A 27,093-nucleotide genomic window follows, 5' to 3' on the forward strand; every position below is an offset into this window, starting at 1 on the left:
AGACAGACAGACAGACAGACAGACAGACAGACAGACAGACAGACAGACAGACAGACAATTCTATAATCTGTGAAGGACTCTGCATTGTAAGAAATGTTCTGTTTAAGTAGTTTTATTATCCTACTTGATGATGACCGGCTTTATTTTTCCTCTCCAGAACTTTGCTGCTCAGATGGCGGGTGGTTTCGATGAGAAGGCCGGCGGTGGAGCACAGATGGGTGTGATGCAAGGACCAATGGTGAGAAAGAGACCATGCTGATACCTGGCACAGATGCCATGTTCTTCCTTTACTGCTTTACTGAGTGGGTATTGATGCTGTCAATATTGAAATCCATAAAATTATCCAAAAAGGGTAATGCAGACATGGAAACCAGGGTCCTGTACTTGGTATAGGGATTACTGTATATTTCTTCTCAAACTATTGTAAAAGAGAAATAACTTGCTGTTATAAACCAGAACTGTTAATGTTTCATTTGATGTTTCAGATAGTTATTACTTTTGCATCGTGACTTAGTGAAACTGTGTGGTAGGGAAACATTGTTCCTCAGCCAGCTGCTCCGATTAGGGAAAAAAAGTTTTAATTTCATAGAGTGTTTAGACAGTGCTTTTCTACTCATTCAGTCTGACTGGGTTAAGCAAAGAAAATAACCATATAAGCTAGTCCTCTGCTGTCCAGTCCAGGTTCATTCTGCAATTTGGTCTGTTCTTAATGAATGCTTTGGATTATTTTGCTCCTCTTCTAAACACAAGGCTGACTTTAAAACATATCCACCTGTCTGCTTGCAAAGCTTGCTATGTCAGTGAACAGGAAGCTCTGCACTGGCATCAATTCTAACCCTTAGTTGAATTATCTTTAGGTAACACATCTGCCTCACAGGATCTGCACTTTGATTCTAAAAGCTCCCAAGTGTTTGTTTGTTTGGTGGATTTAAGCACAAATCAGCCAACATATCCTTCATCTTTATTTTTCCTTGAAAGTAACTAGAGCTGCAACTAACAGTTATTTTGCTAATTGATTCACTTATTTTTTTTCCGGGCAAAAAATCAATTTGGAATTGAATAGTCAAAGGTGCTTAGTAGCAGAATTTCTAGGAAATGAAACTAAAACTAGGCCACTTAAGCAATGATGGATACCACATATTTACAGATGAAATATACATTTATCCAACACATTTATATTTTTTGTAAAGTTTTGGCTTTTCTGACTGGGTTACTCTTTCAGCATCTGCCCTGTTTTAGTCTGTACACTTCAGCTAACAATCATTCGATTACTAAATCAGATCATAGTTATTTCATTGATCAATTAATCAATAGTTATTCAATTGTTTGTTTCAGCCCTAGAAGCAACCATTGTTGACAAAAGAATCATCCAGAGCAGCTTTAAATCAGCTATTTCAGTCAAAACGAGATTATAAAGAGATGCATATAACGCTTTATGGGTCTGGCAGATGATTCATTTGTGAACTGTGATGCTTTCACGAATTAGTTAATTTTTAAAAGCTTTTATTAACTATGCAGGTGTTTGTATTTTATCTGATCACTGATTAAATCAACTCAAACTCATGGCAAATTTCAGTCGAAGAAGTTAAAACAGGGAAGTTTGTAAAACGCAAAGATTTCTGTCAACCACAAAAAAAAATAATAATAATATTTTCCCCGCATTTCCTCTTGGAAGACCAATAGAGTTTCATAATTTTCATGTCCGAATTAAATTATGCAAAGAACAAAGGAAACAGCTAAGAATGATTATGGAATGATTGGAAGGTAAGGTGAAAACCTAACAATAAGCCATTATTACACTGATGTTGGACAAATGACACAAAATCCGGGTTTCTACAACAAAAATAATTTTTCTAAAGATGTATATTGATTATTACTGATTTTCTTAATTGTATTTCAAGCTCACAAAGCAGCTACTGCTGGGACTTTGGTGTGCTTGAAATGTAACAGCGAGAAGGGGTTGGGGGGATTGGTCTGGATCAAGGTGCTATGAAGGATCAAGGATCAACAGAGCTCCTCAGCTGAGGTTTTATCCAGCTGGAGTCTGTCAAAGAAAATAGAGAGGGGGTGACTCAGGTGGATCAGATCCCTTACTTTTCACTTGTTCCTCCTGATGCTGTCAACAAACGTCTGTCTGACAACTCGACACAATACTGTCCTATTTTAGCCACTTCACATTTAGTTTGACTATTTTTCAGCCCTCTGACTAATGCAGTATTTCATGGAGCTCATTCACTTAAACATCAGTCCTGCATATATATACATACCAAAGACTCCCATGGTATTTTTAGTGAAATGTAGACGCACTCAACACACATTCAGACATCCTGAGCATAGAAAGCCCCATTGATAAGCTTTTGGTTCAGGCTTTGTACACCAACTGAAAGGTGACATTCATTCACTTCTTAGGACCACTGTACAGTTCTGTGACATTTACTTTGGCCTGATTCCAGCATGTGTGATGGAGGGTTCATAAGCACAGTACTAATGAAGGGGAACATGTTATAAGGAAGGAGAACGGCTGTCAGCCATCCTGGCTGTCTTTATCCGTGAAAGAATTCAACTTCGGTAACTGTTTTAACACAAACCTGCTGCTAACATTTTTACTCTGATTTTTTTTTTCTTTAGTGCATCAGGCAGAAAACTCATTAGGGAAAGTCACATATCACCCACTCGCCCCAAAGAGTCTAATTCTCTCCTGCTGAGCTCTGATGCAAGAAGTTCAAGTAAAAATTGTTTTGGCATGTGAATCCAGGCAGAAATTTTCACTCAGCGGCTCAAGATTCAGTCTGACAAATTTCAGTTTGCCCTCCAAATGTAACCCTCAAAATTAAGCCAAAACTCTCTTTTTTCAGTCAACAAACGTTTTATGATTAGTAATAAAGCTAAAAGAAAGAGGATCAGGGTGTACATTTACATGAGCTGAAGAGAAGGATTTGCACAAAGAGAGTGCCATTGTGGAATTTTTTAACGATTTACGGCTTTGACAGGTTGAATGTGATAAAGCTTTGGGGCAAAGCACACATTTTACCTTTAAAGCTGTGAAACGATTAAACTGGATAAACATGGAGGTTATATTTCTATGCAACAAAGATGTGTAATAATTTTTTTTTTCCAGTCTAAACTATGAGTTACTGTAGTAACAGTTCTACTGACACCATTTTGATGTTGTTTTTCTTGTTTCCACTTCCCTCAGGGCCCCATGGGACCCAGAGGACCACCTGGCCCCACAGGAGCACCTGTAAGTACCTGCTTCACTCTGAACACCGACTAAGCTGGGAGTGGCTGTAGATACGATTAGCGGAATATACTGCTAAGGGCCTATATTTGTAACATGCATGATGTTTTGCACATGGAAATTAAATTGGAGTTCATCTGACGACTACATACTTAGACTCCAGGAAGGATTGTGTGTCACTCGCTGTCAGAGATGAATGTTTATACTCAGCCCACCTTTAAATGAGACAGTGGGCTTTTGATCTGAGTCTAAGCACCTCCAGTCTCCCAGCTGGAGGCTTCAGGGCTCTTTCCTGTGCCACAACCCAGACAGATTGTTGAACACCTGACAATTTACCTTTCATATTCCCCAGTAGGCTTACAACCCCCCACACAGATATGCAGACAAACACACCCTTCCTCTTTTTCCAACACACTGCAACCATACTTTAGCTCTTCTGGCCTTTCCGGCTAGCAGGTAGACGGCACCATCCACCCAGCCTTTGTCCTTTGGTTTAATCATGGTTATGAGCTCCACCTCAGAGACTTTTGTTGCCCTAACATACGATGCTTATGCAGTAGATTCGCCTTAAGATACTACCAGTCTTACTTTGTTTTTTTAGAGTTCTACCTACCTTCTACCGGCAAAGTTCATTTTATTTTTATTAGGTTATTAAACTAATATTATTAAGAATTTAGACATTTTTTTTAGATACAATTAATATACAAGAATGACCAAAATACATTTAGTGCATTATTGTCCTAAGTTGAACTTGGGTGGCAGAATGTGCACTATTTCTGATTCTTATCATATTTATGCTCTTTAATCTATCAACATTTGGCACCAGTTATGTTTTTAAATAAAATATATTTTAGTCTTATCAGATCATCCTTCTCCTCTCTCAAAATCTCAGGGCCCACAGGGTTTCCAAGGCAGCCCAGGAGAGGCTGGAGAGCCCGGCCAAGCTGTAAGTATGATGATAATGAAATGTGCCGTCTCTTAAAACACACTGCATGGTTTAATACTCATAACTTTTTGCTTTTTTTTTTTATCTTATTCTCATGCAAATAGTTTTGATCTAGTTCTTTTTTTTTTCATTATTATTGGTAAAACAACACTAAACAACAAGTAGATTGTTCTCAGTATTTTTATGTCAGGATTAGATGCCTGGCAAAAATCTAAATAAATCTCATAGGCCTTTAAAATGAGCATTTCTGAATAAAAAGTTGAGGTTCATTTGTATCCAAATATAAAACTAACAGAAGGTTAAAAAAAGTCATTATTTGTCCTCCTGTTTGAACTTAATTAGTATAAAGAAAGCATATTGTGTAATCTCCGTGAGTGTGGAATAGAATGAAAATAAATCTATTTGTATCATCTTTTTTGCTCAAAATAGTGAGCATCAAAACAAACAGGAAGTTAAACTGGTTTTATTATTCATCTAAAACTGATCTACGTTTAAAGCTCTAATGAAATTTAAAAACAGCACAATTTCCTGCCTGCACTACATTTCTTGCCAACCCCTGTATAATTATCGTGTTCCAATCCAGTTTCTTTTTTTTTTTTACATACTCAGATTATGTTTAGTGATCCAATAATGCTCCTAGTTTAGCTTTTCATATTCTGTGACCTTAACGTGTCTTCTACTGTCTTCCTACTGATGCCTCCTGTGTTGGTTTCTTCTCATCAGGTTCAGTTTTTTTTTTTTTTTTTTTTGCTGGTAAAAAAATTATTTTGCTTCTGTCTTAATTTCCTTCTTCTTTTCTGTTGGACCCACTTAGTTCCCCAAACATCCTGAGGTCATATTATCCAGCTTTCCAATCCTCACTCTTCCCCTCAGGTCAACAGAACAAAGTCTCCCCACTGCTGTGATAATCTGCTCATGTGGAGATTACACAGACATGCCTTCTCTTTATAATATTTGCCAGGACATCATTAAGTGTAATTAAATTAAATTCAAAAATCAACTCCAGAAAATAATTTAAGGAGTCACAGTTTAGGATTGTGCATTCCAGTTACATCTGAGGTCTTTGTCCTGAGGTTTCCTTCAGAACATAACAATATAAATGTTTCATGCTTCATTACCTTGACAAAGTCATGAAGAAAAAATTGAAATGAATAAATAGGAAGAACCAATGTTGTTCTCTCATATTAGATGAACTAACAAATAAAAAATGCTAGCAAGGATCTAATGTGACATGTAAACCTTTTTTCTGACACTTGTCAACACCTTCATAGGATAAGGCAGCTAAAAAGCAGAAAGAATAACTGACACTTTTATAGTTCAACTCTTTTGTTTCAATGATGAAGTATTTTTCCTCATATGTTTTATTGTTCTTTAGCAAAAACTATTGAAAATTCCCATTTCATTGAGATTGCAATAATCCATCTTTCTAACATGATATGAAATAAATCCTTGTTTATTTACTTTTTTTTTTGTTATTAGGCCTGATTACAAAGAGAAAGGCATTCACTGTTTGATCCTGCCTCCTACTGGCTTTAAATGGGAACTGAGACTCACCTTTGTATTTGTCTTCATTTTTTTTTTCTGTTTCCCCATTCCTGCTAAAAGGGCCCCATGGGTCCCCGTGGCCCCTCTGGACCTCCTGGGAAACCTGGAGATGATGTAAGTTTAATTTACTGTTTTACTGGTTTATTTTTGTTTTTTCATTGTTTTATTTTAATTTAAATAAAACATTATAGTTGTGTAATACTGAACAGATAGTTTTAAAAAGCACACATCAATTAGAGCAGATTTCAAACTACTGAGAACTTTTTTATTGAACAAAATTGATCTTTGTCATAATTCTCTGTGATATGTGTTAACTGCATTTACAAGAAATATTTTTAATAAAAAAAAATATCGTCTTCATGAAATTGGATTTCGTTATAATTTCAAGTCTCTCTCAGTTGGCTCTCTTTAGGATTACTTATTTTGTCAAGCTATTATTTCAAATGTCTGATTTATGAGGCTAACTGTCCTTATTTTCTTCAAACTAAAACACGTCTCAACCTAAAAAAATCAGTTTAGATTAAGAGATGCTGAGCAGCATCTCATAATCTGACAGTTGGCAAAATACATCTAGAATAATCTTTTATTTTCATTATAAGTTTGGATCTAGTTAATTATTATAATAATTGTTAGAAAATCCATTTTGATTGCTGTTAATGTGACATTGCAGAGAAGACACTCATGCGAGTTTTGAAATGTAGTTCTACTTGTGATCCACATGATGGCAGCAGACTTCATATTTTAAATTAGGTCCACTAGGACAGCTCACAATAAAAAAAAACACAATAAATGCACACATAATGACTCAACATACATTTAATTGATCAAATACTCTGATTTACTTGATATGTCTTAATTTTTAGGGGGAACCAGGGAAACCAGGGAAACCAGGAGACCGTGGACCCACTGGACCTCAAGTGAGTTCCTTTAATCTGCTAATTTATTTATAATTTCGGACAGTTTTAGCTTGGAGTATGTTACAATAAGAGTAAAATCTTGTGAGGAAAAAAAAACATTTGATACATTGCTTTTTCTTAAATGCTTATTGATAAGGATCTCAATGAACAGTGGATTATTTGCTGTGGCTTCTGCAGGTATAAATTGTAAACTCTCACTATATCGACTGAGCTGCTGAAGATGATTAATCTCAGTTTCTTTGAGATTATTAAACATTTTTCTCAGAAAACTGCTTTATTTTCTGCTGTATTAATAAACATTAAGATCAGGTAAAATGAAAAGCATGGGATTTATCTTCTTCCATTGCAACATAGTCATCTCCTCTACCATTCTCCATCTCACTGCACAGGGAGCTCGCGGTTTCCCAGGAACTCCTGGTCTGCCCGGCATCAAGGGACACAGAGTGAGTTTGTCACTTTAAAGATTTTCTCTCCAAACATGGGTCCAGATTATTAACATGTTACCTCTCTGCTTGGTGTTTACAGGGTTATCCTGGTCTTGATGGTGCAAAGGGAGAGACTGGTGCTGTTGGTGCAAAGGTGGGAATTGTTTCTCTGTTGTAGCTGTATGTCTCTTAGTTATTTTGTACTTGCTGTAACACCACATGGTTAGGGCTAAGTTTACCAGGTATCATCAGGACACTTTATTTACCCTTCTGAGGGTTTAATGTTATTACACCTTTATAAATACACACAGCCTGTGTTAGTGAATATGTTTGTTGTTGTTTGAATGCAAAGAATGCAGACATTTAGTTAAGCCAAAAAGTATTCATACCCTGTTCTCTGTCAGATTCTATTTGGGTCTCTGTTCTGACTTGAATCTGAGGGTAAAGATACACTAATGTATTTTATAAAGAGTGTATACATTAAGTGTGTTATTTTTCTTATATAATTCAGTTATATACGGATTATGCTAAAATCTAAATCTTTATCTTTTTTAGGGTGAGGCCGGTGCCCCCGGTGAGAGTGGCTCACCTGGACCCATGGTGGGTGTTTGGTGGTCACACAAGAGCAGCACAAAAAAGCACTTCTTTACAGATAATACAAACGGTTAATTGATATTAAAAATTTCCGTTTTGTTTTGTTTTTTCTTTCATAGGGACCACGTGGCTTGCCTGGGGAGAGAGGACGTCCCGGATCCACCGGAGCTGCTGTAAGTTCAACTTATCTTCTAAATGCTCACACTGGATGCAGATATTTGTTAGACATGGTTTTGTTACCGATACATTTAAATTATCACCTTTTATCTTTAATGAATTAAGGCGGGTTATGGTATTATTCTAGTGGCATTGCTGTAATTGTGCTCTCTGCTTAGGGTGCACGAGGAAATGATGGCTTGCCTGGTCCTGCTGGTCCTCCAGTAGGTATCATTTTGGATATCGTTTAATAATTCAAATCATTTGCATTTTGACCTCATAATAAGTTGAATTTACTGTAATAGTTGGAAGCTTTGCAGCTGCATGCATCAACTGTTGTTTTCCCATTTTGTAGGGCCCTGTTGGTCCATCTGGGGCTCCGGGCTTCCCTGGATCTCCTGGTGCAAAGGTAGGTCAAAAGATTACCAAAGTTTAACACCAACTCACTCTATATATTAACTTTATCTTAATTTTCGTTCGTTAGTGGCTTCTTGTCAAATGTCCTATAATTCCCAACCTTAATACAAAAAGTTTGAACCACTTAGTCATAATTTTTTTCCATCATCTTAACGGGTTTCCTAAAAGTTTAATCTATCAAGGTCAGGGAACTTTTTTGCTGAAAATTTAATGAGATTTTGAAACTCCTACATTTTGGTGGTAATGAGGAAGGACTTTGTTTTCGTTTTCATCTTCTTCAAATATTGTATTTCTTATGGCTCTCTTTTTCACATTTGATTTACTATTGCATGACGGCTGTTAGAATTGGGTCTCTGTTTTGTTTAGAAAATCTTTCAGGATTTGTAAATAGAGTTTCTGAATTGTAAAATCCAAGCTTTACTGGCAGTTGTCACATCATAAATTCTAGAAAACTTTCTGTTTTTGTGTGTTAATCCATTCTAATAGCACACAATTTGAAAATATGTGTATTTCATCTCCAGCAGAAACTCTGCATGAGTTTGTCTGCCTGGGAAACCATTAGGAATATCAGATTACATACTTCTGCTATTCTTTTAGGAGTTGACTGACTGTCAGTTTTTCTGAGGCCTCCTTTTTCTCTCTTTAGAATTTATTTATTACAGTCTCATCTTGCTTTTCGTCTCTCCTGCTTTGAACCCATGAGAAAAGCTTTGAACCTACTCTGACAGAAAATCAAAGTTGGGCACGGCACAGTTATCTGAACCTCAGCTGAATAAAACTGCACTGATGAAAAAGTGGCAGTTTCATTAAACTTTATTTATCTGCATCTAAAAGAATACTTTTTTTCCCCTTTTTTAAAGCTGTTGCACATCGTCAGTTTTATTTTGCTCTCACCTTCATTTGAGTCCATTAAAAAAAGTTAAATAATTTAGCTTAAAGTAAAATAATATGAGTAATATCAGTATTTTGTTTGTGTCACAGCTTAAGGGTTGGCAAATATCTTTGTTATTATTCATCTTTTACTACTAGAGGAATTCCATTCATCACCATGACGCTGCATACCAGCAGTAAAATGCTGGCCCGGTGTCCTCAAAGCAGGGCTCCTACGATAGTTATTTTGAATAGAGGCCCAAGTCTTTCCAGAACTGAATCAAAACATCTGCAAAATATTATTAACTTGGCATGATGGAGTGAAAAACTGGGAGGATATGAAAAGCTACCATAGAGAGTAGTTTGTCCTTTTTCTTTATGTCATTTCATTTCATTTAGCACTAAACTAGAATGGACCTGAAGTATAAATCTGTGGGTGATGCTTCTCAAGATGCTTAAGATTTTCATAAAGTTAGCTTTATTAGTTCATGCACATCTTTATAAAGGTCTTGTCAGAGTGTTTACATTAGTTTGACCAGACCATACTCATCTTGATAATTTCCCTTTTTCAGCCAATCTGAATGTTTCTAATTTTTGGTATGTGATCATTTTTGACTTTAGAAACATTTTATATATTACAGCATTCTCATAAATGTATTAATTTAAAGCTTTCACCATGCCAAACAGCTATACTTTGGTTCCTTTTTTTTTTCCAGTAACCAAAAGCTTGTTGCTTGTCATTAAGATGCAAGTTTACAATCATGATGCCATATTCCTTTCAAAAACAGAAAATGCTTTCTCCCAGCTATCCTTCCAAACATGCCCTACTTGTAAGGCATTTTTCTGAATGTACTCCCATGAACTTCAAAACAACTTTGCCTGACTTTTGAATCAAATATTAGCTGAATCTGAGCAGCACTCAGCATGCCTGGATGCTTCATGCAGGCTGCACCTTCCCAACATCTCACTTAAGTAAGTTGAGATGTTCTGATCCTTCTCTGAATGAGTCATGTGATCCAGATCATCGCTTTATGGCGGTCTGAGGTCCCTTTGAACACACAGATACCTTATCAGATATATTTTATAGATTTAGGCTACATATTTTTTTTTCTCTGATGTAGGATTAAATCCAGATGAGGAAATGTGGACTTGACTTTACAAGTAACTTCATGACTTCTAAATCTGCTGTTTCATAGTCTTCTTCTATCTGATTCAGAAACATGGAGGAAGACTGTTTAATTTTGTTCAAATTACTTTTAAATTCTTTATGAGAGCTTAACCTGAAAGTTACAAGTGCCTAAAAGTTACCCAGTTTTACTTGAAAATGAAATGAAGGCTTTTAGGGTCTATCTAGCTCTTTGGTTTATTGCTGAGTGAGCATTGGGCTATCCGACCTTGAAGTAAATTAACAGGTACGTCCAATTCTTTTGAAGACTTCTTTTAGTTCTCTGGGTTATTCTCATCTTCTATGGAGCTGTCTGTTGAAGCAGTGGCTTATCTGTAGCTGAGAGAAGCGGCTGGATAAGCTGATCAGGATTTGATGCCCCGTGGACTTAGTGCAGGAGATTGGAAACAAAAGGACCCTAACTAGAATAATATCTTTGTTGGATGATGTTTCCCACCTCATGCATGAAGCTGTTGCTGAACTTTAGAGCTCCTTCAGTGACAGACTGCTGCACCCTAAATGCACCAGGGAGCGTTATCAAAGATCCTTCCTCCCAGCAGCTGTAAGACTTTATAACCATCACTATTCCCAACTACCTCAATAAAAAGTTACATTCATGCTGATTTGTTCACAGATTCTCTTTTAGTCAGATAAATAACATGCTGCTGTTATTTTTTGCACATCTCTATTCTATTCTATGCTCTTTATGATAACTAATTTCTATTTTTAATCCTTATTTTCATTATCTCCGTAAAGCTTTATTTGTGTATTTTTTTTTTGTCGTTGCTCTCTGCCATCATGCAATTAGCTGTTTTGGTTACTCTGTGCCTGCTTGTTACCTCTTATGCCATCACCTGTTTCTCATGTGAGTGAGAAGACTTAGCTTGTTTCGGCCATTGTCTCTGCTGGGTGGTTCCATTCCTTGTCTGTACCTGCTGCCATGTACATATCCATCGGTCTGTCCTAATACTGCAAATTGTTGCTTCTTTCTGTTCTTTCAGCACTATTTGTGGTTTCTGACTTACAGGTGTTTGAACTGAGTAAAGTCTGAAATGGAGCCAGCTGCGTGTCGAGCAGTGATCTGGTGTTTCTATTGGGAAGTACTCACACCACAGGAGACTTTTGATGAAATTAAAGTAACTTATGGTGATGATGCCCATTATATGACCTTGCAAAATGTTTTACAAGGTTATATTATGGGACACTATAAGTTACTATAAGTTACTTTAGGACATTGTGTGCATCCTTTCAAATGCAAAAACTCAGACATGACCTTGTTTTATCACCAGTAAATCAGAAACCACAATTAGTTCAGAGCTGTAATTTGCTATTTAATCTATAGAGATTTAAAATACTTCACATGCAAAATTTCAGCTCGATCAAACATCTGGAAGTGGGCCAGAGACATTAATTATTGAACACCCCTTGTAGGTTAAGTATATAGAACTAAGTCATGTAGATAAGAGAGAAAAGAAGAAAGATGAAGGAAAGTTAGAGATTCAAAAAGTTTAGAAGATCAGTTTGGAGAAAGTGTGAGCAGACATGAAGATGATTAATAGATGACAGAGATGTCTGAGAGTGATGGTTGGGTTTTTATTTTCAAACATGATTTGGCACAATCCTAGATGGTGAGATGAAACTAGGAATGGGGGAATAGTTTACCAGTGTTACAGTGTAAAGGAACATGGACTATAGACAGCTGATTGATGAACCATCTGCCAAGATGAAGATTAGAGTTGGGTTCAGAGGAGAGACAGTTAGGAGAAAGTATCATCTTTATGGATCTTGAGCAAGCAGATACTGCACCATGATGGGTCATTTCCCACTTTTAGATTTGTACTTTTTTGTTTTTTTGGCAAACATTTTTGAATAGCTTAATAATGATTGAATGAGGAGAAAATAGTTATTATTGTGACCTAAGCCCAGTAAAAGCATGATCCCTCCTCTAGTTAAATCATGAATTAACTGGGATTAAAGAGAGATCTTAGTTAAAAGTGCGTCTGTATTACAAATAGAAGAAGGAGAAAGTGATTAGAAAAAAACATGAAATTTCCCATAAGCCAAATTTCAAGATGTTTTTTTCCCATTTCAAATAATAGCTATTAAGTATATATACCATGAATCAGTATAGGCACCCTCAGGTTATGAAGCTGCAAATACAGAATTAATAGTGGTTGGCTTTGAACTTCCAACATTCCCCTGCAAAATATGTAAGGACATGGACACATTTTGCACAAACGATCATTGTGCAGGGTGCAAAACAAAATGTTATATAGCAGCATCTCTTTTTTTAGCAGCATTACAGGTATAGTGGAGGATGATCTTTTTCTGTGTGGATCATCAAAATAACTGGTCCTCCTAACTGTTAATCATTCTGGGGATATGTTTACGTAAGGCCGTCCTACGTGCTCTTCCCCCATTTTCACTTACTGGTGGTAAGTCTGACATGGTGTAAAAATTGCAAATCTTATTTTGGAAATTAGGCTTGTTTGAGCGATGCAAACAGCAACTTTTAAACAGAGCGTGCAAAACGATAAATGGGCTTGTGCACGCTCTCACATTTAGATGGCCTATCCTGGCTCCCTATGGCCCTTTGAAGGAGATGGTTTGAGAAGATCTTTAGGCTGTCCTGATGACCTGCTGTAGTTGTTGGGTTTTGCACTACACTCTCCTTCCATAGTTCAGGATTCCTTATATTACCTGGTGGCAAAGGTTTTATTTCGTAGCAGAGGTGGAAGGACTTTGTTCCTCTTGGGTGTTTTCAGGAAAGACTGTGCTGGGCCTTTTCTAATGATAAACTTTTATTAAATTCTAAGAAGTATCAAAGTAAAATTAAATTCTGATATTGTGGGTAGTGTTCACCATTCATCCCGGGGGCTCTTAAGTGTGCAGGCTCAGAGACTTGACCTTTTTTCTGTGACAACCTAAAGACAATCCCCTTGTTTCCTGTTTATGCTAAGGCCTGAGTGCCTGCAGTGGTGTCCTCAATGTCTCGGAGCCAGGTCTAGTCTTCTATTTTTTTTTTATTGGTCCACCAGTCCAGCAGTGTAGAAGGACTTACAGTAGCTCTGTAATTTTTTTGCAGTAGCGGTCTTATGGTCCTCAGGTTTTTCTAATTGCTACAGCATTTTGAATACAAGCAGAGTTGTTTTGCACCATTTTCACATTTTATCAGCATCATATTCTGCTGAGCAAATGGATAATGCAGGATTATGCAGTGTCTGCATACACACAGAAACATGCTGCTGCAGCTTCTGACTCTGTTCTCTAATACACTATACGCTCTCCCTCCAAAATTATATTTCTCAGCTGATAGTGGTGACAGGTTTATTGCTACATTGAGGGGTGTATAAAGTGTAATATTTATTGCTCTGTCTAAACTCTTATTTCTTGTCTAGACTTTGCAGTTTATTGTCAGTTGTAAATATCATAAACAGATCATGGAGTGATAGCATGATCTTAAGCCTGAAACAGGTCATGAAACCAGATCTAAGACTCCAGCCAACCATAGTAAGAACCATTGTCCACAACTGGAGATTGCATGAAAAAACAATGAAACTTTCCATTAGTGATCCCTCACGCAAATTCATTCAGGGGTTGCAAAAGAAACAGTGTAAGCAATTATTTGGTTAATTGGCATTTTCACAAAGGGTCAGGTCGGTTTGGCTCAATGATTAAAACCATTTAAAACAAGATTGTTATTTTTTATTTACCAATTTTTGTCTAATATTTTAATTTCATTCAAACCATTTGAGTGTGACAGACATTCAATAATAGAACAAAATACTTAATCGTGGCTCTGTAAAAGTGTACCAAGAGAGAAACTGTAGCGCTGCATGAGGAATTGGGTGTGGCTGTAAAGTATAAGAAGGTGCAGAACATGGACAGGAACAGTAAAAGATGGTTAGGTATGGCAGGACTGATGCATTAGTTTTGAGTCTAGGTGGAAATGGAAAAGATATCAACTTTGAGAATCTTTTTGTTTTAATTTAATTGACTTTACTATTTTCAGACAGGGTTGAGATCAGTATTATTGTAGGGGAATTTGGGTCTTTAGAAGCTCTTGCCCCATCCAACATTCTGCATTTTGTCCTTTGGCTCTATTCTGAGACCACATGGAAGAGGATTGATGACCATTTGGTTTAGTTAGAGATTATATGGAAAACAGAAATAAGGAAGTGGATCAATGGTCAGCAGCAAGATGAATGGGAAGATGTTTAGGCAGAATGAATTGAAATACAGCTTTATGTGTGGGACCTTTTAATTACTGTAGATACAGTGATGGAAATCAGCTGATTGTCTTGTAGATGCAAAATGTATGGAAGCCCTGAAAGGCAAGAGAAATTTAAATCTGGGGGAAAAAAAAGTTTTAAGTTGTTTTTTTTTTGTTTTTTTGTTTTTTTGTTTTTTTGTTTTTTGCCCTGACAGTCAGTACAAAAGAAAGTATTACACGAAAAAAAGAGAAAATTTTGCCTTAGATTTTTTTTTTCTTTCTTACTTGCCTTTTGGGGCAGAAAATGAAACAATAAAAAAAAAAATGTAAGCTTTTCTTTTCCAGAAATATTTATTTTTTCTCTTGCCTTTCAGGGCTTACATGAAATCAAGATAATCTGATCAAATTACAGAGCATTAAGTCCCTGGTGGCTACAGGGGGTTGTGACTTTTTTTTTTTTTTTTTTACTGTGACTATGTACTGTTTGTACCACACCAAAACGGAAACATAATTACAAAAACTAACTTTTTCACACTTATCTATAACCTGAGATATATGTTTTTAACAAAAAAAAACTGCACTGATCCAAATATCTCGTACATTCTGCATGCCTCTCTCTGATTTAGTAAGCCAATTAAACAATTTACAGAAATCTGTGTCCAAGTTTTCCCTTCACAGATTTCCTATAGTCCAGATTGTTTTTTGTTGTTGTTTTTTTTCAGGGTTCCTGGTTTCTACCATTAAAATGCTGACTTTGCTGTAACTCCATTACTACATGCCTTGGAAGACAAAGTTAGACTTAGTACTTAATAACCTGGAGAGCCCAAACTTTTCATATATCAATAAATACCAGAGATCTAAATCGCAGACTGTTAAAGGCTACTTAAAACCAGCTCCTAGTCTTGCATTAGGACTATAAAGTGTGTCTTAGAATTGGTTAGAAATTATTCACATACAGTGGGGTTTAAGGATGGCTTAAGCTCATGTTCAAATTGATTAATCATAATATAAGCTTTAATGCACCATTTGTTTTCACTGTGCATGTTTGACAGCCTACATAAGGGCCAAGAAGTTTATTATTTATCTTCATTTTATTTATTTTATCAAGTAAACATTTAAAATGGCTTGATATTTGTCTTTGTAATGATTGATAGACTGACCTGTTTGCATTTTTTTATTTAAAAATATTTAATTTGGACTATATATAGTTGTTATTGAATTAAATTTTGTATTAAATTGTTTGTTTTTATTGTCAAATATTATCTTCAGTTTTTATCTATGATATAGAGACAAATGAAACATGATTTATCTTATTTATACAGTTTGGAAGCCAGGTTGACTAAAATCATTTTCTGTTCCACTTTTGACCCCATAATAATTTTTTTATTTTGTTATGCTTTTGACATGTTATCAGAGTTCTCTAATGTTAAGATAATAGATTAGATTTGTTATTCAAAGATTATTAAATGATTGCCCTTTTGCATGTGCTATATTTAGGGTGAAGCTGGTCCTACTGGTGCACGTGGTCCCGAGGGAGCTCAAGGACCCCGTGGAGAGTCGGGCACTCCTGGATCACCTGGACCCTCTGGTGCCTCTGTGAGTAATGGCATCATAACAAACCTCAACCGGAAAAAAGTGGCCAACCCTTTGCTACGTACATAATGAAAATGACTTTTTATGCTGAGAGAGGAACTAATTAGATAAACTACTTGGGAAAAAATTAGTTTTACACATAACAGGCAGGTATTATTAGGGTTTAACAGACTCAGACATCATCAATAAAAATAATCCTAACCAAACACAGATTTAATATGATACACTGTCATCAATCACTTCAAAACACACATAGGAGCGTATTTATAAATTCTCTTTTTCCTTGCAGGGTAACCCTGGCACTGATGGTATTCCTGGATCTAAAGGATCAGCAGTAAGTTTTTTCTTGTGTGTGTTATTGTTTATGTCCCATTTCCAATAAAGGATTTACATTTGTACACTATGTCTAAAATCAAATAGGTTCAATCACTTATTTAGTTTTAATCTACAGTTCAGTGATATTTCAAATATTTCCATTAAATGGACGTCTTTATATAATTCAGGTAACTGACTTTACATTTATTTTTCCTCTTTCTCTCTAAATTCCTGTGTAGGGTGCTCCAGGTATTGCAGGCGCTCCTGGTTTCCCCGGACCTCGTGGGCCTCCTGGACCTCAGGGAGCAACTGGACCTCTTGGGCCAAAAGGAACATCTGTTAGTATTTTATGAGTTGATATACTTAAAGATTGAATTCCTAGCAGCTCTTTGGAAACTAATACTTCCAAATGTAAATAACAGTACACTAATGATATTGTTGTTAACTTTACATCCAAAATGATTATTCTTAGGAATATTCTAACCATGTCCACTATATATATTCCCTCCTCTCTGGGATTAGGGAGATCCAGGTATACCAGGATTCAAGGGGGAGGCTGGACCAAAAGGAGAAATTGTGAGTTGTTTTTTTTTTTTACTTAACTTACTCTCATTTGTCTCATACCTCATCTCATTCTCAAAATGTTATATTAAATATATACATGAGTCCTAAACTGATTTTGAGGCCAATAAGAGTTTCTTCTTTAGACAAAGCTATTAATCAAAGCTACACAAAAACTAAGTATTATTCTGTATAAATTAAACCTGTTGACAGGGACCAGTAGGCCCTCAGGGAGCCCCTGGCCCACAGGGAGAAGAAGGCAAGAGAGGACCCAGAGGTGAGCCTGGTGCTGCTGGACCTCTAGGACCTCCAGGAGAAAGAGTAAGTAACAAAGGTCTGCGGAAACAGGTTGTTTTAAAGACATAAAATCACTGTTTTACCTGGTAAATGTCCTTATAAATGTGCCTAAGTCACACACTATGACTTTATGAGTCTCTATGTCAATTTTTTTCTGAGGTGTGTTTTTGTCCATTTTATTGTAAACTTAAGTGCTTTTGATATTTTCTATAATAAAATAAAATTACCAGAGCTAATGTGCATGCTGGCAACAATGAAACAAGGAAGTAATGGAGCCAAAACAGTCAACATTTCCTCAGCAGAGGTGTGAAAAGAAAGCGGAAAAGTCCAAGATCAACAGTGAAAAAGCACAAACAGTCACAAACATCAGATGCTAAGATGGATAAGACAGCAGTAATGCTTAGAAAACAATATAAATGTTGATATTCACTGAAGCAGGAGCTGAAGCTGCAAAAGTTGGATGCATGATTGAGTACTGCCAGCAGATGGCGATAACATACAACAAAGCTTATGTCTGCTGGCCACTTCAGGTGCAAAAATTTTTTTAGGCTCAAAAGGGACAGAGCAAACACTACCAGGATGAGCACTATAATGCTTTATTTTAACATAAAGATATTTTTAGTTTATATTTCTACAGACGCTACATGGCTCCTTTAAAAAAATTGATACATTGTTGTACTCCTTGCATTGAGAAAATGTCTTAAGTCGGATATTATTTAAAAATTTTTGTATATGGATTAATAATTTTAGTAGATCACATTTTATATGTTCGCTCAAGCTCCTAAAGGTTTTATATAGAATGTCATTAGTTCTTGCATTGTTTGTGTTCAAATCAGAGCTAAGATTTTGTGTTTTCTGTTCAGGGTGCCCCTGGTAATCGTGGTTTCCCCGGTCAGGATGGTCTGGCTGGTCCCAAGGTGAGTGATCATCACAGTTAGATTAATATGTAAAGAATATGCACTGGACAATGTGCTCAACCACAGATCCAACTATGGAAAAAAATAAGGGACATTGAATATAAAAAACATAGGTTAGGTCTGACGGATATCACTTTACCTTGAGCAAACTTTTAATATCACTATGATCCACCTTTCACTGATTGGACTCATTTGGTCTCAGTCTACAATTTTTTTATTATTATAAGTCAAAGAATCCCCTTCAGTTTAAAGTCTTTGATTGGCTTGAAATCTGTGACATTTAGTTTTATCCTATGAAATGTATTTCTATAATGTGGTAAGTTTATGGAGCTTGAATGCAATAATTCTTAATTGTAAAAAGTTTTTATCAAATAGATGGTTCTGAGGAAATAAAGAGTTGATATCTCTTTAGGAACAATGCCCTCCATAGTATATGTGCTATAAAAATATTGATATTGTTGCTTTTACTATTATTATTACTTTTTATTTGTGACTGATGACATTTGTAGAGGATAAGTTTAGCCTGCTTATAATTATAGATCTTGTTAAATTGCACAAAGCTGTTGAGTTGAATAGCATGACTGATGATTTGTGTAAAGATTCTCTTTAAACATCAGAGTTAATTGAGATCATGTTGGTTTTGGAATTTATAAGTGTTACATTTTTTTTTCTTCAGATTTCAAGAACGCCCCGTTTTTTTCTGCTAAAGTTTAATGTAATTCCTCTTAGCCGTCACAAGATGGCAGCATGGTTAATTGTCCAGTCGTGCACCACTGACCTGTATATGTCAACCTTATCAGTAAGGCTAATATCTCATCTAAAATTGTCTTCCATGGACAGTTTCATTTAACACAAAATGAATCTATCAAGATTTAATCTCTTCATCTCCAGCAGGTCAATAATGAACTCCTGCACATTCTTAACAGGGTAACTGATATCCTGGAGAGTAAAGTGGAACTGAAGTCAAATTCATTGTTATATGCACCCACTTGGGGGTTAAAATCAGTCTCTTATGCAAATACAACACAATCTGTGTTCAGGGTGCTGATTTATTTATTTATAAATTTTTTCTTTTTTTTTTTCTGGCAGGGAGCCCCAGGTGAGCGTGGACCACCAGGGACCAGCGGTGCTAAGGGAGCCACTGGTGACCCCGGCCGTCCTGGTGAGCCAGGGCTTCCTGGTGCAAGGGTAAGTTTTTCCTAGACTGAGTTTTCAGCCAGTTTATGTAAATAAGTCCCACAGGTTCAAACAGAATACATTTTTGTTTATAGTTTAACGCCTGTTAAGAAAAGCTCTGTGTTAACACCTTGAAGTTTCTCTCTCAGGTTCTTTTCCTGAGAAAACAATGGGACAAGCTCTTTAAATAGCACCTCATAATGTATATATATTAAATAACCATGATACATGACAACAGATTTTGATATAAAATGTAATCTTACTCAGATCAGAGAAGTTGCTTTTGATTAAAGAAGGCAGCGCTTACCAACTGGGTTCGCATCTCGTAGAAGTGGCCCTGAATCACAGTTAAAGAAGCATTTTATTCAAATTCAGTATGCCGCATCATCACATCATTACATCATACACATTTGAAAATAATGAGACATCCATGGCTCCAGCCTTATCAGAATATTACACCATGTTCTTTCATCAAGGACACTGCTCTCATTCCATTCACAAATCTTTGCCATGTACATAATGAAGCTGAAAACATTAGTTCTGAGACGCATTTTATAATTAGGGTTTAACAAACTCACACATCATCAATTAGAATAATCCTTAAACACCAAACTATCCAGAGCTAAGATCACAGTCACATTATTCTTAAGCAAAATACAGACTTTATATGTAGAATACGACATCATTCGCCAACTGGCAAACTGATATTAAAAATACAAGCAAGCCTAGCTTGTTAACTTCTGTTTAATTCCCCTTTTTTCCTTCACTTACAAGAACTGATGTTTTTTGTACTTTTTATTTTATTTTTTATTGGATGAAAAAAATCACTAAAGCCATAGTTAGCCATGGATGCCATGGTTAGAGAGGATAGTTAGAAGTGACTGAATGCACAGCTTCAATCATCTGCTTGTCTGTGCTGCCACTCCCAGCCTGCAGCAGGCTCCAGAAGCTGGGTTTAAACATGGTACCTACTTATAGGTTAAACCTAGGCTAGATGTATTATCAACAACAGTCTCCACAAACACAGAGATATTTCTGCGTGACCACCTAAACTGGTGCAATTTGGAGATAAACAGAGTCCTTGTTAAGTTTACCCTTACAGTCATTCACTTTGCTGCACAATAGAATAATGTGCAATGTTTAATGATGCAAACAATGCCTGTGCTTAATACAAATTTATAAAGAATGGTGTCATTAAGGCGAAAGCCCTTAAAAACATGTAAAACCCGCATAACATGCTTTTTTTTACTATCTAAACATTGTTGAAGGTGGTAGGGTAGGAGTGGTAACCCAGGATGCCAATAATTTGTCATTATTACATTAAGACAAAATAAAATATGTCTTTGAGACCTGTCATACATAAAGCGAAGTACAGTATGCATAAATTCTTATCAGTCTGGTGATATTCAGTAGTACGAGAGACAATACGTTCCTCACACCCGTTGCTACAGCAGCAAGTGTGCAAGAGTAAACTTTGCATTTGCAAAAGAAATAACCAACAAAGCAAAGTCTTTTGAAATTCAATCCAACAAAAGAAGTGCGCACATACACTGAAGGTCTAAAACAAACCTTTGAATAGCAAGGATAGCATGAGGATTGCATCCTCTTTAATTGCATCCTCTTGAATCCTTAATTTTAGCATTTCTTTATTTATATATTTGTATGTTTCCTCTCCCCAGCCCTGTGTTGTGTGTTTTAATAAAGCCCTCAGATGGTTTCATATTATTTCTTTGCACTTGGTATCTTGCAGGGTTTGACTGGTCGTCCTGGTGATGCTGGACCCCAGGGTAAAGTCGGACCTTCTGTAAGAGCACATTTTCATGTTACAACTTTATGAATGCATTTGACTTATTATTAATTATCTTGTTGAATGTAAGTGCGCTACAAATAAGGTTTACCAAAAAAAGATTAAGGTAAGATTATAAACAAAAAGAGATAAACTAGTTGCGCTATTATTATTAGTTGCTTGTGGCCATTTTGTCATTTACTACTTTTTTTTCCTTTATAGTTAAGATTATTAAATTGTGAGAATAGTGCTGTGAATCAAATATCTATAGAGTGACCAGCAAAGCAAAAATCACAAATGGTTAAAGTAACCATCCCTGAGAAGAAATGACTACAGCCAAAAAGGAATTAAAGTCCCCATAGACCAAACTGACAGAACACGTCAAAGATAATCTTTACTTTTGTATTAAGATCTTAGCATATAGAACCACATTCAGCACTAATTATTCCCCTTTCTTGCTGCCGACACACCTGAATTTCTCCACTGCTGGACAATAAAGGATGTTTTTCACCTATTCTGTTTAAGGTATGATTATGAAAAAGTAATTCTAAATCGGTCAGAGTGAAAATACCAAAGAGCAGCCATTAAATTCTAAAGTTAGTTATAAGATAGAATGTGGTGGGTGGTGTCAGACCAAAACTGGCTTTAATTTCTAAGATATGGTTCTGGTGAAGGGTAGAAGCTGAAATTATCTTTAAATAGGGATGCATGATATTATCTACACGCTGCTGCATAAATGTGTCCAATATTTGCAATAAAACTAAGTATCAGACATCACCAGTAAAACTCACCGATATATGAAGTGTTGATTTTGTGACAAACAAGAAAGGATTATGCCTGCCCCAGCAGGTTTTATGCACCCAACTGATGCATGAGTTACAGAAGAGCTGTTGCCGTTCAAAAAATATACAGCTGCTATGTAAAATATAAATATATATAACTGCTACTTGCAATGCCTGCAAAGGATAGGGAGGAGAAAGCTGTATAGGGTCTGTAAGTAGGTCTATGGAAAAAGTATCAGCCAGTCGAGTTATAAAATATCATTTTATCAGATATGGGCCAGAATTTCATTATCATGCATCCCTGGCTTTAAAGTATCTCCCCAAAGATCTGCTCTTTTAAAGCTGCAATAGTCAGTTTGTCCAAATGAGAATAGAGACAAAGAAGGTTTAATTTACATGCTTTAAAGTTATTTAGGCAGCCCCACAAACGCAAGGAACTGCTAGTTTTTTTCTTTTTACAAATCAGATGTTAATATCATCTGCAAAGGAATGAAACAAAATGTAATGTTTTATATATTTTCATAAGCAACAATATAAGCCTACAGTGTAGGCGTATGTGTTGTATCTTTTATTTTTAATATCTCATATAAAACAGCCAGGATTCAATTCAATCATAGCTGTAGGAAATGCACACAGCCATTATTCACCTGCTTATAAAGTATTTATTGCTACAGAATGTATATTAAACCTCCCAACCAAATAATTCTGACTCAGCTCAGACATTTTCCAACTTTGTTTTAATTCTGTCCTAACATTGTCAGCGCAAAACATTAAACTTTTTTTTTTATCACATTTAAAGCATTTTAACCATCATCTCATATTGTTTCTGACTTTTTTTGTATTTGCCAGGGAGCTCCTGGTGAGGATGGACGTCCAGGACCCCCTGGCCCTCAGGGAGCCAGAGGACAGCCTGGTGTTATGGGATTTCCTGGACCAAAGGGAGCAACTGTGAGTATTGCATGTTTATTTTTTCCTTTGTTATGCTTCTTTTAGTTTTTTCTTTTTGTTGCTTGTTCTCTTTTATATTTAATAATCTTGTTTGCCTTTAAGCTTCTATTGTCTGTTACCTTTGTCGCTGACAAGCTAAATTCACCCACTTCAGCACAATAAAGGATATTTCTATTGTTCTGTTTTATTCTTAGCTTGAAAGTGTCCTCTATGTGGCAAGCTAATTTATCAGATCATTATATTTTGATAAGCATAGTGCACAGAGATTTTTTTTTATTTGCGCTGTATGAAAAAAAATCCTTAAACAAAATCATACTGTACACTGGATTAGTACCATCTGCCTTCCTGCATTGCATAAACCTATGCACCCTCTCCCCTCTAAAAATAGGTGCAGCTTTGAGTGTAGCCACAGAGGCATTTTGATTTGCAGGTATTTCATATTTTTGTTGTTTTTAGGGTGAACCTGGAAAATCTGGTGAGAAAGGACTGGCCGGAGCTCCTGGTCTTAGAGTAAGTTGATGTCTCCTCCTGCATTTAATAATCAAAATTACATCAAAATGTATTGTTGGGTTTATTTTTAGAAACAAATCATGTTTCATGTGTCGTATTTTTTTTTACTTTAAAGTGCATATCAGAATTTCTGTTACAGAAAATAAGTTTGAAGGAATTATTATTTATAGAAAACGGCTTTCAACACAACAATTTTTAGATAAGCAGTTTAGAGCTCGGCCTTTATACTGAATGAAGTTGTGTATTTAAACTCCATCCCCACATTATTTAAAAGAAACATTTCAAAGATCTTCTTTTGCCAAAAAAGCTCAGTTATATCTCCAAGATGTCTGTCAGTTAATAACCTCCCCTTTGGCTTTCAATGAACTCATATCTATATGGACTTTCTCTTCAGGGTCTGCCTGGAAAGGATGGAGAAACGGGTGCAGCTGGACCCCCTGGCCCTGCTGTATGTAACTTAATCTCCCCTATCTGACTCACTACTGCTTCAACACTGATGGTATTTGGAAGCACCCTTCAGTATCTCAGTTTCCCCTGCCTGACTCTACAGTAGCACTGTCTGGAACAAAGAATCTGTGACGCTTAATGTTTTAGCATTACGTGATGGCAAACTGATTTACTGAACATAAATCCACCTAAACGGGTAATTTTCAAGGCAACAAAATGTATTTCACCTTAAAAAACATTTCTTTGACCATCCATGTTTAAGGGAGTAGCAACTTTATTTTTTACATCATCTTATACATTAAAGTCTACATGATCTACATTAAATTATCTGGATTGTAAAAAGTAAAAATGAATGAATAATGAATTCGTGTTCAGGGCCCTGCTGGGGAGAGAGGAGAGCAAGGACAGCCCGGTCCCTCCGGTTTCCAGGTTAGTCTGTCTGCTTTTACCCGTTTCTAAATCTAAAGTCAGAATTTAACTTTTTTTAAGCCTTAACCATAAAGTACAATTTTTTACTACCTCATCATGACTATCGAATTTGTTATGATTATTTGATCTGTTTTATTTTTGGTGTAAATGGCCATACATTTCTGTATAACATTCCCAAAGCTATGTAGAAGAAAAACCACTGAAACTTATTTAAGATCAGATGTTTGTGGAGCTAAAGAGACATGCAACATATTTTATTTGTTTTGTTGTTTATTTGTATGCATACAAAAGTGCTGATTCAGCAGTATTTCCATTTTGTGCACAGGGTCTCCCCGGACCCCCTGGCCCTCCTGGTGAAGGAGGCAAACCTGGAGACCAGGTAGGTGCAATTTTTTTGATGACATATGCAATAAAACTTTACACAGTAACCTGTGGCATAGGATAATAAGCTTTGTGGGGGAAAATGTGTGTATCGTGTGTGTGTGCGTTTGCATATTCAGTTGTATGGCATGAGTGAACATGTGTTTTGATTGATATGTAGACTTAACAAAGCCGATTAGTGGTGAATAATACCGTAAACAGTGCTCAAGAATCTACTTCCAATAACATTTGACAGTTGACACAGAAAAAAAAAACGGAACTTTTTTGCTAGTCTTAAATTGCACAACTTCCAGATGCCTGATGCAGCTAACTATGCTGCAGTGCTAACACTAGCCTATATCTAAATAAAAACAAGACCTAGATACCTGTTAACTTACTGTTTCCTCACAAGTTGCCACTATTAGTTTACACACAGGTCAGTTTTTTACCTTCCTGCAGCATTTTAACCCATTGACTCCCATTGTTGTAAATTTGCCACAAACCCTTTTTTATTATGTACAAGATGTGCAGTTAATAAAAATCCATTGTGGACTTAGGAACCCTTAGCAAGCTTTTGTTTCTGCTACAACTGGGCCTAACGTGTGTGTTAACAGTGATTGTGATAAATGTTACACATTTATAATATACTTACATTTCGGTTATTTTTTTAAATAAATAGAAAGTTTAGAAATTTCTATTCGGCAATTAGTTAAAGGCAAAAGGCTTTGGGAAGCCAAAGACTACCTCGCAAAAATTGTGTTTTTTCTCTGCATTTTAGGGTTTTATTTTTTTTGCTCAGTTTTAAGTTATTTTTTCCTGTAGCCAAAAAAGTAGATGGCTGCTGCCCATACCTTCTCTTTCTCTTTTTTATTCTTTTTTTTATCTTTATTATCTTGTGTAGTTGGATGTGTATATATATATATATATATATATATATATATATATATATATATATATATAACTGTAACTGGGCTTGTAACGAAAGTAATTTCCCTCTGGGATTATTAAAGTATTTCTGATTCTGATATATGTAAACTATCGTGTCAGGAGGAAAAGCATGCTTGCTTTTCTGTCATGAGCTTAAAGAAAGTTCTGCCGTGTCAGATACTTAAGATACACTCACTATGACCAGGTTCTGATTAACAATGTTTGAAATTATAAGGCAAAAAAAAAGAAACCAATTTATCACTTTTTCATTGTTGTGTATTTTAAAATGATCAAGGAAATTCTGTCAAATTATTAACAACATTAACATAATCTTAAACTCCAATCTTTTCTCTGTTTAACTATTTAGTCTAAGTAAATCAAAAAGCTAATTTTCTCAATGCTTACTCTCTTCTAATTACACCACCTGTTCCTCTGTTAACTTTACACTGTTTGTCTTTTAAGGGCGTTCCAGGAGAGGCTGGAGCTGCTGGTGCTACTGGACCCAGAGTAAGACCCTTTGATTTAAACCGTAAACTTTGTTTTATTCAGCTGTTCTAAAAAAAGAGACTGTTGCAGGAAATTATTTGTTTTTTTTTAACCGAGTCTTACATCTCTGTTCTTAGATCATTTATAAACACCTACCTAATACTAGAAATAGCTAACAGAGTGTTTCTCGCTCACTAACATGAAACTAAAGAGTGTGTACTTAGGATTGTTCTGATCAGAAAAAAAAACGTTTAGTTTTTAGTTGTATCCTACTAGAAAACAGCTCAAGGTGTTTCTGGTCAACAGTTTATTTCTCTGTGTGTCACTGATGTTACAGTAGTTCAAATGTTGGTGTGTTCCTTTTCAGGGAGAGCGTGGTTTTCCTGGAGAGAGAGGAGCTGCTGGTGCCCAGGGTTTGCAGGGTCCCAGAGGCCTACCTGGAACTCCTGGAACTGATGGACCCAAGGTCAGTTCAGCAGATGATTGTTTTAAGTATATAGGCTTGGATTGTGTGTACCTATGCAGCTGGCACATCTTATTAAGTATCTTTATTGCTCATAACAACAGACACAGAGCAATCTGAGGAGATGATTGACTGACTTATTACCTCTTTTATTTGATTTTTAGTGATTCCCTAAAAAAGCGGCTAAAGGAGGAGTTTATCCCAATCTTGATCTTAATTGTCTGGTGATTTGTCAGAAGATGACAGTCTAATGGAAGTCTAGATTACCTCTGGGTCATGAAACAGCACTCCCATTCTGTCCTCCTGGTGACAAGCTTTTCATTTCAGAAAAGGGAATTAACTCTGCGGTGCCATAGTGACTCAGTGTCAGCTCTTTCTTAAATTATAGCTTATAGATTTGTGATTAACTTTTTTTTTTATTCACTTTCTTCTTTGCCTATAGAGTCAAAAAATAATCAGAATTGAGTTTGACAAAGCATCAAAGCTGCATAGTTTTTAACACAAGCAAAAACTGTTTTACGGATAAAGGACTTTTAAGTTCCAATCCATCAAATGTGCAAAACAGGATTGATTTAGTTCTTGAATGAATAAATCATTCCCTTTCCCTGAC

At 36.0% G+C, this 27,093-nt stretch overlaps 1 protein-coding gene across 1 annotated transcript in view; it reads left to right on the forward strand.

The window, feature by feature from the left end:
* LOC107103054 (collagen alpha-1(II) chain-like) overlaps nucleotides 1-27,093 on the forward strand; it is a 54,912-nt gene that overhangs the window by 8,694 nt on the left and 19,125 nt on the right. Inside the window, exons 7-32 of the mRNA XM_015402573.1 lie at nucleotides 111-238; nucleotides 3,197-3,241; nucleotides 4,131-4,184; nucleotides 5,790-5,843; nucleotides 6,593-6,646; nucleotides 7,036-7,089; nucleotides 7,172-7,225; nucleotides 7,627-7,671; nucleotides 7,785-7,838; nucleotides 8,001-8,045; nucleotides 8,177-8,230; nucleotides 15,984-16,082; nucleotides 16,369-16,413; nucleotides 16,634-16,732; nucleotides 16,917-16,970; nucleotides 17,169-17,276; nucleotides 18,116-18,169; nucleotides 19,259-19,357; nucleotides 21,096-21,149; nucleotides 22,763-22,861; nucleotides 23,318-23,371; nucleotides 23,766-23,819; nucleotides 24,194-24,247; nucleotides 24,573-24,626; nucleotides 25,997-26,041; nucleotides 26,388-26,486. Of these exons, the coding sequence (XP_015258059.1) occupies nucleotides 111-238; nucleotides 3,197-3,241; nucleotides 4,131-4,184; nucleotides 5,790-5,843; nucleotides 6,593-6,646; nucleotides 7,036-7,089; nucleotides 7,172-7,225; nucleotides 7,627-7,671; nucleotides 7,785-7,838; nucleotides 8,001-8,045; nucleotides 8,177-8,230; nucleotides 15,984-16,082; nucleotides 16,369-16,413; nucleotides 16,634-16,732; nucleotides 16,917-16,970; nucleotides 17,169-17,276; nucleotides 18,116-18,169; nucleotides 19,259-19,357; nucleotides 21,096-21,149; nucleotides 22,763-22,861; nucleotides 23,318-23,371; nucleotides 23,766-23,819; nucleotides 24,194-24,247; nucleotides 24,573-24,626; nucleotides 25,997-26,041; nucleotides 26,388-26,486 (1,712 nt within the window). The remainder of the gene's footprint in view (nucleotides 1-110; nucleotides 239-3,196; nucleotides 3,242-4,130; nucleotides 4,185-5,789; nucleotides 5,844-6,592; nucleotides 6,647-7,035; nucleotides 7,090-7,171; nucleotides 7,226-7,626; nucleotides 7,672-7,784; nucleotides 7,839-8,000; nucleotides 8,046-8,176; nucleotides 8,231-15,983; nucleotides 16,083-16,368; nucleotides 16,414-16,633; nucleotides 16,733-16,916; nucleotides 16,971-17,168; nucleotides 17,277-18,115; nucleotides 18,170-19,258; nucleotides 19,358-21,095; nucleotides 21,150-22,762; nucleotides 22,862-23,317; nucleotides 23,372-23,765; nucleotides 23,820-24,193; nucleotides 24,248-24,572; nucleotides 24,627-25,996; nucleotides 26,042-26,387; nucleotides 26,487-27,093) is intronic.

Source organism: Cyprinodon variegatus, unplaced genomic scaffold (genome assembly GCF_000732505.1).
Source record: "Cyprinodon variegatus isolate N-32 unplaced genomic scaffold, C_variegatus-1.0 Scaffold34, whole genome shotgun sequence".
In the NCBI taxonomy this organism is placed as follows: Eukaryota; Metazoa; Chordata; class Actinopteri; order Cyprinodontiformes; family Cyprinodontidae; genus Cyprinodon; species Cyprinodon variegatus.